At 40.9% G+C, this 12,519-nt stretch overlaps 1 protein-coding gene across 1 annotated transcript in view; it reads right to left on the reverse strand.

Annotated features, from left to right (window-relative positions):
• Positions 1 to 238: 238 nt before the first annotated feature.
• The window catches only part of wnt7bb (wingless-type MMTV integration site family, member 7Bb), a 36,787-nt gene continuing 24,506 nt past the window's right edge, over positions 239 to 12,519 (reverse strand). The window contains exons 3-4 of the mRNA XM_084398002.1: positions 6,756 to 7,027; positions 239 to 1,826 (exon numbers count right to left, since the gene is read on the reverse strand). Of these exons, the coding sequence (XP_084254128.1) occupies positions 1,347 to 1,826; positions 6,756 to 7,027 (752 nt within the window). The 3' untranslated portion in view covers positions 239 to 1,346. The remainder of the gene's footprint in view (positions 1,827 to 6,755; positions 7,028 to 12,519) is intronic.

Below are 12,519 nucleotides of genomic sequence, written 5' to 3' on the forward strand. Positions count from 1 at the left end.
CGGGCACAATTTTCGGCCTTTGGGAGCGCGGCCTCAAATATGAGTCACAGTGAATATCCCTGCCTCGTTTTAGGCAACATTCCCAAATGGGGTTCGAAGACATGGAAGTGGAAAGCTGTCGCTGACACGGCCAAGAAACAAGCATAAAAAGCCACCAATGCAATTCATCTTGTCATTTATAATGGGGAAATGGCGACGAGTCTATTCTTTTCGGGCTTAATGTTCGTTATGTTGAGAGGTGATGTGTGTTTAATGGTTTTCAGGCTTCTGAAATACAGGAAACTGGAGTTGGGATTCATACTGATGTCATGTGCACTTAAAAACACCAATGTTTGGGTCCAAACTCAGTCGACGTCATTTCTTTGGACTTTTGCATGTAAAAAAAAAAACCCAATTAATTTAGAAGCAATCAACCACAAGGGGGAAAACAATGCAATTAAGAATCATATAATCGTGCATAGTTAGGGTTGAAAAATTCTCCCGTCAATAAAATCCCAAATTTCAGTCAACTTGATATTTATTTTACTTTTAATTGCATCGTATCTGAATAGAAAAAATATCAGTGCAGCACTCTGTAACATATCCAGAAATATACTCGTTCCACATTTCATGAACTGAGGAAGGATCTTTGAATCGTAGACACTGCTTTAGCCAAGTTGGAAAAAGAAAAAGTGGCCCAAATGTCTATGGCATGCCTACGGCTAGGTTTCAGCAAAGATGAACCGATGTTAACATGCATCAGCCGAGCAAAAAAAAAAAAAAAAAATGACAGTGGTTTCGGAAGTCAACACATCATTAGCCATTAAACGTTTCTGTCGGAAAATACGGGGCCTTTACGTTTCATCTTTAGTCACGAGTTTCTACAAAGTCTTTGTTTCCATTACTCTTACACTTAGTACAAAATAACACATTTCTACCCGTTAGCACTTCGGTTCCTTAGGAGACTATAACATATAATATATAATAATTTATTTTCAGTGTTCAAACAGACAGATCCAGTGTGACTGGATAACTAACATACTCTACCAGGTTCCAGTTGGCATTTTAGGAAGCTTTTTATACATCCCTCGATTTGCACTGAGCTCCTTAAACACAACTCAAACGAGTTCCTTTGTGCCGCCGGACGCGGCGACGTCTCGTGCCGAATCCCTAGAAACGCTACAAATCCCTGGTGCACTGAATGCACTGGTATCCTGCAGTCCTTGAGCGCGAGTCAGTGCATGTACTTCTGGGCTCGTACCTACTGATAGAGTTTAGTATTTTAACTCTCATGTTAAAGCAAATATACATTCTGCTGTGCAAAAACCGGCCGATTAAAACTGGCTTCCTCCCGCTCCCGCTCCCGTTCATTTGCAGGTAAAAACCTCCGTCCTCTCGCTACAGGTGTTGCATTTCACAAAACAACACCACTGGAATTTACAGTTGCATTGCCACACCTTGGTGTACTGATGCGTGTTGTAGCCCCGCCCACAACACATGAGGTCACAACCATCCGTGTGCGGAGACGTCCGGTTGCACATTCGCCCCTGCGTCCCAACGCTGCCCGTTTTGGCGTCCTCTTCGCAATAGTTCGGCGAGCGCTCGATGTACACCAAGTCTGTTTCCAAGGGCTTCTGGTAACCGTGAGTCTTCTTCACCTTGAGGAACGTGGGCTGTCGTAGACGTGATGCGCGGACCGCCTCCACGTGCACCGCCTTGTTGTACTTGTCCTTCAGGACGTATCCGATCTCGCGAAACTTCGGTAACGTGGTCCAACAGGTTTTGGTGGTGCAGGAGCCCGAAACGCCGTGACATTTACATTCCTGCTTCATTCGCTCTTCCAGAACCTGTAGAAAATCACAACAACACGAGTCTCGTGAGATTAGCATTTACAAACTGGTAAAAAGGACAAACAACAGCATTCTGGAGTCACATGATGCAAGAAAACAATGGGCTCTATCATGCACTCAGCGTTATGCAGCGGCAGGCAAGTGTTTTTTGCTAGTTTCAGCCCGACGCAGTTTTCATTTTCACGTCCTGCGCCACGTTGTTTAAATAGCAAATGCAGTTGCGCCCGTGGGTGTGTTGGTCTGAAAACCAGGTGTGTTCTGGCGCATTGTTGGCACGTTGCTATTTTGAGACAACAGAAATAGACTGAGCCATTGACCAACTGAACCCTGGTCTAAAGTCAATGGCGCAATATTTTTTTTTGTTATAGTAATGTGCGCCTAGGTTCACAACGCACGCACACTCTGCTTATAACACACACAGGGACACGCAGCAGCACACAAACATGCCAAATATTAAAAATAAAAGGAGTACAATGTAAAAGATCAACATTGTGTACATAAAGATATGGTGGAATCTGGCTTGTCCCGTAGATGGTCTGCTTGTGCGCTTTAACCTCACACACACACAGCTTGAACCTCGCACACGAGCAGATCCATTTCCTCGCTAGAGAAGCGTTCAGTTTTTCCGCTTGCAAATTCCGTCATGTAAATAGCGAATCCGCCATGGCGCGAGCGCAACTGGCTTTTAAGTTGAATGGGAGATGAGAATCTGATTGGTTTATTTCACGTTACGCCCAAAACACACCCATTCCCCATTAAGAGAATAGGGACGACCCTTTTAGACCATGCGCCGGGGGCACCGACCATTTTTCCCATCGTTAAACTAGCAAAAGTGGATTCGGACACGCACTAAGTGAACTAGCGCCGTGCGCTTTAAACCATGCGCTTAGATCGTTAAAATAGGACCTAATGTCTGTTTCACTAAACTTGCTGAATAACTGTTTATGAGAAATCCTTCTTTGGACAATTTTATCAATCACATGGTCTTAAATAGCAGCACAGAATAAGGTTTTGCAATGCTAGACATTTACTAGCATATTTTGCTCTTCTTCATCCAAAGCTTTTTGTCTGTAATATAAAATTGAACAGCTGCAAACACTAATTTAGAAAAAATACACATTTTAAAACCAATTCAAAGAATTTATTTTATTATTTGTTTTATTATGATTGTATTGTTTGATTTTACAATGCTATTGCTATGTTGGTCGCCGTTTAATATCCAATATAAAGTACTAGCTTACAGTTTATTCTGAAGGAATGAATACTGCAGTGTTCAGCGTGTCACATCTTGAACATTAAACAACTCTTTTGCATTTTTAAAATGCAAACCGTGTAAAAATGTCAGTCAAGAAGGGCTTAAATTATCATTAGTTCATTCATCAGACTGGAAAAGGAAGGTCGAGTCGACCACACTGCATTGCATTGTGGGATATAGTATCTCTCGCGTATTCCATGCATAAAGAAAATTCACAAACGCTGCACATTCTGCATACTTCAGGAATAGTATGAACACTCTGGAGACAAAAACACAGCACATATATATATATATATATATATATATATATATATATATATATATATACGGAAATCAGCCTCTTTATGGTTAGCATCGGCTGTTTGGAAGACAAGCATGTACATGCAGTGGAAAAACCATACGATCTAATGTGCTACATTAATACTGCTCTCCGCTGATCTCTGCCAGTTACCCATCAAACCTACTCTGTAATTCCCTCTACCTTCCTGCGCACCACATCTATGAGCAGGAAAAATAAATATAAATCTCCTATAGCCAAACACGTTAGATGTGGATTATTGAGCTTTTTAATGAATTGCAGATCTTTTGCAGCGATGAAGCTACAGAACGATGAATAGCGGAAGAAGTCATCAAACAAAAAATGTATCTGCATGTATACAGTGTGTTGCAAAGAAAAGGAAATGTATTATTTTTAGATTTACACTGGATATCATCAATACTGTATTAAATGCTGAAAGACTTTTTCCAGACCCCCTTTTTCTCTGTCTGGCACGACTCCTCACCAGAAGCAATTATCATTTCCCTGGAAAACACATGTAAACTAATCGATCAATCCCACAAAACCCATCCTGACCAACGCGAGGCCATCGACGGTTAGAGCCGACTGGGATCTCTCGATTTCAAGAACAAAAGAGGTCGGAGGAATTGTTCTGGCAAGACATTTATAAACATCTACATTAAAGTTCTGTCCTTCCTAGCCTTTCCCTCTGACTCTGATGAATGCTGCCAGTTTTCCATTTTAAATAAAAATGGTTCCTAATTGGGCACTGATTGAATTATGCTACAAAAATGAACAGAATAAATATATTATTGCAATATGATTTCACATTTTAAAAATGGTCTTGTTCCAAAACCTAGTAAGCTGCCTACATAGACTGCATTATAAGGCATATATATATATATATATATAAATGCATTGTTATTTATGTATACATTGTGATATATGCATAATTGTTTTTTCTCATTTTACATTATTTAAATATTATTATATTTTGGTAGTTTTCTATTTCATTTTAATTGTATATATGTTATATATATATATATATATATATATATAACAATAATTATTATTTTTAGTACTTTTAATTTCACTATATATATGTATAAATATATATACACACAAAATCGTGTGTGTGTAAAATATCTACACACAATTTCAAACATGTAGATATAGATATAATGTATATATAAATGTTAACTAATATAAAAAATGTAAAATATATATATATATATATATAATGTATATAGGCTATATATACATTATATAGTTTTTTTTTTTTTTATGTAAAATATAAGCATAAAAATGATATCTTGTAATGTATTGTATATATTTTAAGCAAGGCAGCTCACTTGGTTTTGGAACCTTTAATAACGAGTAGAATGTTTCATTAATTCTACCAAGCAGTAATTTGATTTCATAAAATGTAAACTGGGATTTTCAGCCATTATTTAACCAATTAACTTTTGAAATCAGTTCCACGTGTCTTCAATACATCAACGCTGATTCTGCAGAGAAATGCGTTCATGACTAATGTTGATTCAGCGTACACCGAGCCAGCGTGTGCCCGCAGGCAAACGGCATTTCAAAATGAACGATGTGTTACTTCACAAGCCGTCCGAAGGCCCACAGCGCTGTTTACATTTGCCTGGATACGCTTATATCCACAGCGCTAATGTGGACCAGTTCTGGCCCGGCTCGCTACAACCACATTCACGTATGATAGCAATTGAAATTCCAGAGTGGCAACTTCCATCTTCCCCCATTCAGAGTCACATGGTACGTCCCGTTCCCCCCCCTTAACATGTGATGCTATGGCTCCATGAATGCCATTGTGGGTCCTCTATAAAAGCCTGACTCAATGGAGCGAGGGTTGTGTTTTCAGTGCAGCAGAAAGACTCGCAATAATATCCTGTTACAGGCTTTAGACTTGATGATTCCATACAGCGGCCCGCGATGGGATTGGACCGGCTCCAACTGGCAACCGGGCTCAATCCCGGCTCGCTCACACCATAAAGCATGCTGTTTCAGTGCATGTTGTTTTGTGTTCTTGGATGACTAACAGCTATCAAACAAACAAACATGGCCAAAGCGGCGAGCAGCCAAACCGAGCTTGAACCGGCATCAAGGAGCGAACCGAGAAAGCACTCAGTAATTGGCTGAAGCGAAACGAGTTGCTGAAACTGTTCAAGCATTCGTCTGGCGAACGAATCCTCGGTTTGCCACCTGCGAAGGACGAGCTGCACCGTCTAAACTGTATTGGAGGACTGTGAAGATGAATCACGCCAATTGCTAAAACGCTCTAAATGCATTTGTCTTTCAAACAAGAATTAATGGATAAGAAGTTTTCCGAAAGAATTCGTTATTTGTTTCTTTTAACTAAACGTCGGCCAGAAAGTGCTTCCAAGCTTCAGTGTTTTAAAGCCTCAGACATCTAAAACAGATTAAGCCGCTTTGTCTGGAAGATTTTCCTAACTGTGCAGTCAAACAAAATAGATAAATGTTTCTGCAAGATGACCATGACCAATGTTGGTAAATTGTCAAATTAAAACGCCCTTGAGAAATAACACACAATAACTTTTCCCCGAAGATTTGATTTGTTTTCTTCAAGTCAACGTTGGCCTCTTTCGAGCCTTTAAAGGTTTTAGAAAAGCTTAACGGATTAAAGGAGTAGTTCACTTTAAAATGAAATTTACCCCATGATTTCCTCACCCTCAAGTCATCCTAGGTGTATATGACATTCTTCTTTCAGATGAATACAATCAGATTTATATTAATAATAAACACCCTGACGCTTCCGAGCTTTATAATGGCAGTGAATTGCAACCATCAGTTTGAAGCTCAAAAAAGTGCATCCATGCATTATGTAAGAACGGCTCCGGGGGGGTTAATAAAGGCCTTCTGAAGCAAAGCCATGAGTTTGTGTAAGAAAAATATTCATATTTAAGTAAAATAACTAGCTTTCGGCCAAACGAACATGCGGATTCCACTCAAGTCTAAAGCGCAACTTACGCCATGACGCACTACGCTACATCCGACGTCATAAGTTGCGCTTTAGACGCAAGAAGACTGCCTTTATTAACCTTTGGAGTTCGTTTATGAAGGATGGATTAAGAAGCATTGTCTGGACGATTTTCCCAAGCATGCAGTGAAACCAAACATTGGATGAATGGTGTTGCAGAAACAAAGTATTTGAATATATATATATATTTTTTGCTGTTGTTGTTTTTGTTTGTTTGTTTTTTCTTCTCGTTTTTCTACGTCTAATCTTATATTGTTGTTTGTCTGTGTTTTGTTTTGTTTTTGTCGATAATTTAGTACAATTTCTGAACGTATTCCTGCAATAAAAAGAAACAAACAAAGTCCCTAAATGTCGAATCAATATAAGCCTCACCTTTCGCCCAGCTTCGTTGTTATGAAGGTTCATCAGCCGTCTGGCATTTTTTTTAATCTCCCGGGCGTCCACAAACTTCCGGGAAAACTCGATGCCATATTTGATGTCCGCGGAGCATCCGCCCCATTTCCAGCCCTCCTCCTGGTTGTAGTATCCCTGTTTGTCCCTGTCGCAGCCGCAGTGGCTCATGTTGCCCTGACTGCACGCGGCCGTGACGGCGTGGGCGACCCCAGCGGCGGTGATGGCGTAGGTGAATGCTGCCTCCCTGCTGCCTGGGGGGAAGAGGGAACACACTGTGATATCTGCTCAACACGACTCAAACGCCAGCGCGTGTGCATGCTAAAACCAGCTAAATCAGTATATTGTGGTAAATAGGGGTAGTAGAAAAGCTAGCATCACTTACTGTTGCTCATATGAGATTTAAGCAAACACAAGTATCTGTCTATTAAACTATAATACCATTGCTGAGGAGAGGTGTACAGTTAATTTACTAAGTGAGTTGTGATGAAAAAAAAAAACCCAGCATAGCAGCACCCTAGCAACCAGCGAAAATACACTGGGCAACCACATAACGTGCTAAAAATGATTAGAAAAAAAACTATTAGACTTTAACAACTGCATAGCAATACCCTAGCAACCAGCCAGAACAGAACTCCCAGGCAATCACATATATGTGCTAAAAAAACAATATAAGAACACCTTAGCAACTGCAAAGCAACATCCTAGCCACCAGATAGACCACCCTGGCAATTACATAACATTGTCCTCAGCACTGATTAGAACACCTTAGCAACTGCATAGCAATACCCTAGCAACCAGTCAGAACAGAACACCCAGGCAATCAAATAACTGGTAAAAACCAATAAAAGAACACTTTAGCAACATCCTAGCAACCAGCCAGAACACCCTGCCAATCAAACAGAACTGTACTAAAAACCAATAAAAGAACACCTTAGCAGCATAGCAACACCATAGCAACCAGCCAGAACAGAACGCCCAAGCAATCACATAACTGCTCAAAACCAATAAAAGAACACCTAAGTAACGGCATAGCAACATCCAAGCAACCAGCCAGAACACCCAGGCAATCAAATAATTGTTAAAAAAAAAAAAAAAAAACTAAGCTACTGCATAGCAACACCCAAACAACCAGCCTGGCAATCACATAACATTGAACTAAAAACACAATAAAATACTTAAGCAACTGCATAGAAATACCCTAACAACTAGCCAGAACAGAACACCCAGACAATCACTTAACTGTGCTAAAAACCAATAAAAGAACACCTTAGCAACTGCACAGCAACATCCTAGCAACCAGCTAAAACACCCTGGCAAACATTGTACTAAAAACAAATGAGAACACCTAAGCAACTGCATAGCAACATCCTACTGTAGCAACCCGCCAGAACACCCTGGAAATCACATTACATTGAACTAAAAACAAATTAGAACACCTTAACAACAGCATAGCAACCACCTATCAATGTTCTAAAACTAATAAATCATTTAAAATGCAGAAGAAACAGCATAGCAACATTGTGCTAAAAAACAATTCGACCACCTCTACAACTGCAGAGCAACAACCTAACAAAATATAATATTGTGCTAAAAAACAATTAGAACACCTTAGCAACTGCATGGCAACACCCTAGCAACCAGCCAGAACACCTAATATAATGGCAGCAACTTTTGCATGTGCAAACACCACTCGTGTTCTTTAAAATATATATATATTTTTAAAATGAATTAGTAATTTCAAAAGAGAACTGACTCATGCTTGCGCAGATGAAAGATTCGAGTGTTTCTGTACACCTATGGCGAAGCGACTGCAGCTGTTGAGCTGGAGGATTCTCAGAGTGTGAGGAAGCAAAGCCAAGGTGCTGTCCAAAGTGCTGAATTCTCCTGCCAGAGCACCTTACAAACCCACCACAAGAAACACACACACACATCTGGAGCTTTATTTAACATGACGCCTGGAGGACATTTACAGTATCGGCTGAACAATCTGGGGAAATGAATTCACTGATGAAAGCCAACTTTGATCATCTCAGAAGAGCCAAACACTGGTGACTAATGGTAATAGGAATTGGAGGTGAAATGTTAAAAGTGGCATGAAAATAAATGTTACAATAATAATAAAAAAAAATAATAAAACATATCTTTTGGAGTGTAATTTTGGACCAGATTCACCCTTCAAAATTTGTTTGTGCAAAATGTCACATGTAGACCATAATAACCAATCTCTCCTTTCTGATTTTGTTTATTAAATACAACCAATCATGTGTCATTTTGGTGACTATGAACAGTGTGTTTGCCATGTTTGCAACACCTCTGGGCAGCTGTTCTGTTTCGGGCATCGAGTCCTATCTACTTGAATGGGGGAATCCTGAAAACTCAAAAACTGCTTGCCGAGTTCAGATCAGCAACAAAATCTGACATGAACTGTCCCATAAATGTTGTTTCTTGTGCTCAAATAGCATTCAAAAAGCTTATTATTCAGCAGCTGCAGTGATGCAATGACTTCACCAATCACTGATTGGCTCTTTTATTTAGAAGGCGGGACTTATTCAGTCATATTGCTCATTGCACTTTCACCCATTCATAAGTAATATATGAGTGTAGCATCTTTGTATATCTTTAGTCTTTGCTTTAAACCAGCCAACTTGCGATGACAGAAAAGACTTGCACTCCCACTACACACACATACACACACACACACACGAACTGGCATGTTCAAGTCTCTGACTCAAACACACATATATACACAGTACCAGTGTTTTGGCAAAAGCAGAAAAAAAAGTTCAGTGCCAAGAAGAAAAGTGGCTGCCATAGACCAGCATTTGGATTCATGCAGCTTACACACACACACACACACACACACACACACACACACACACACAGAGAGAGAGAGACTCACACAGAGACAGACACACAAACACACACAGACACACACACACACACACACACACACACAAACACACACACTCAAACACACACTCACTCACATTCAAACACACTCACGCACTCACTCACTCACACACACACACACACACACACACACACAGAGAGAGACAGACACACAAACACACACACACACACACACACACACACACACACACACACAAAAACACTCACACTCAAACACACACTCACTCATATTCAAACACACACTCACTCACTCACACACACACACTCAAACACACACTCACTCACAAATACTCACTCGCACACACGCTCCACCAGAGCATGTGAGCGGAGTGGAGCGGGAGCGAGCGGGGAGCGCGAGCGGGCGGATCTTGGACAGAGCGCAGAGCGGCAATTTCAAAAGGACGGAGCGTCGCATTTCCCGCTCCAATTTCGCTCCGCTCCGCTCACACCACGAGTCTGAAGCATGCTCAGTCAAGCCTGACCCTGAATCCATTTGTCTTGCACAGTCATCAACAGTAGACTATTTTCAGGCAAAACTCGGCTCAATAATGGAGTTCAAAAAGTAAAATGAGAATTCATACAGGTGTAGCCTATCAATATAAGTCGCTCCGGAGTAGCCTATAAGGCGCATCAGTCAAAAAATGCGCCATGAAGAAGAAAAAACATAGGCCTAGCCTCGCACTGGACTATAAGTCACATTTATTTAGAAATTTATACAAAAAAAAAAAAAAAAATTGTTATGGACGGGACAGTTCTCCGTTACGGACGTGAGCGCTCTGAAGGCGGCACTAAGACTGCTTTAAAACTTTCACTCAGACCTCAAACAGAAAGCACAAAGCCTGTCTTTAAAATTAATTTCGTTTTGTATTAATTGTATCTTAATTTTAATCAAGGTTTCATCAACCATTGTCTGGATTTAATATTATTAAATATTAGAAATATATTAGAAAATAGATAACCACGATACGAAGGCGCCGGCGTGAACCTGGAGTTTGTCTCATGAATGAACCGAAACTCAGCGTATAGCCAACTTGCCTCACACACCTGAGACATATATATAAAGCTTGAAATGTCTACTTTTAAACAGAACAATTCAAAACGAAAGAAAACAGACTGCTCTCCCGTATGAAATGTGCATTTCTCTCAGGCGCGTTCACTACTGCGAAGATCACGAGTCAGCATCTTTCCAGCCGACAGACATAAAAAAAATTAAAATGTCTTCTGCTATATTTTACATATTCATAATCATTTTGCCGGTTCGTTGTGACAGCTTTTAGGTGCCCTTACATGTTACGTGAACGCATCAGCACTGAAAACATAGAGATTTTTTTTCTTTTGGGGGCATTTTGTTTGTTTTCAGACTTTCTCATTTGCCTGCGCGATGTTAGAGGACGCTGTTAATAAAATTGCGAGTAGGCCTACACATTGGATTCACGTTTATTATTATAGGATATTTAAAAAAATACCCCAGTTTTTATGCCAGTCGTATCATTTTAATCATTTTTGTTGTATTTATCCGCCACACACCTTGAAGGCCGGTCCCGGCGGTCCGTGTCTGATATTGTCTGATTTTAAACCGGTCCGTGGCGCAAAAAAGGTTGGGGACCGCTACAAGTAATATAGCCTACATGTAGATTTTTTTTCCTTTTTTGGAGCGAGCGGGGGGTGATTTGAGTGGAGCGCGAAGCAAACTGGGTTGAGCGCTGAGCGAAAATGAGCGGAGCGGCCTGATGTAGCTTTGAGCGGGGGAGCGGAGGGGTGAACAGTTCAGTGAGCGATGAGCGGAGATTCTCACCGCTCCACTCCGCTCACATGCTCTGCGCTCCACACACAAACACTCTCACACACATGCACACACAGTTTAAAATTTGTTGTACACAATACACACACACTCACACACACAGAGAGAGACAGACACAGAAACACACACACAATCACTCACAAATACTCTCACACACACACACACACACACACACACACACACACTCACGCATGCACACACAGTTTAAAATCTGTTGTACACAATATACACACACACTCACACACACAGAGAGAGACAGACACAGAAACACACACACAATCACTCACAAATACTCACACACACACTCCACACACACACAAACACACTCACACACACTCACGCATGCACACACAGTTTAAAATCTGTTGTACACAATATACACACACACACAAATACATTTTGTATCCGACTGAATGAATAAATAAACAAAATAAATACATCAAACATGAAAACCCTTCAAAAGCAAGAACACACAAATACAAACTCACTAACAAAACTTCCCAATTTCAATTTCCTGAATTCTCTTAAAATATCGTCTCGCTCTTCCTCACAATCTTTCCCATCCCTCGCCCGATCAGGCTTCTGTCCACATCGGGTTCACACACACACACACGCCACAGTGAATAAAGCCCGTCTGAGGAGGCCAGAACTCGACTCCAGTGAGGAGCACCCTGGGAAAACCTCGGATCCTGCCAGTGGAAAACTGGACTGACCAGAAAACCCTCAGAGAAGTTGGAAGGGAAGAACAGAGGAATATTAAAACACATGTCTAATAGAGTTTAGTGGCAAGTGTCTGCGACAGAGTCCAAGATCGCTGTGTCTCTGTTTACCCTCGTTTCACGTGTTCATCCGCTGACCTTGCGTGGAGAAGAGTGTGTTCGTCACGCAGATTGACGGCTTTGGCTCGGAACACGAGAGCAAACCACTAAACAAATCACGCTTGACACGGCTGAGGAGATTTACAACCTCAGAGCGAACAAACAAACGATCCCGCTGAACCCGAGGAGGACCCGATGCTCCATTCATGAGGAG

The sequence above is a fragment of the Rutilus rutilus genome (genome assembly GCF_951802725.1).
Source record: "Rutilus rutilus genome assembly, chromosome: 23".
Taxonomy (NCBI): Eukaryota; Metazoa; Chordata; class Actinopteri; order Cypriniformes; family Leuciscidae; genus Rutilus; species Rutilus rutilus.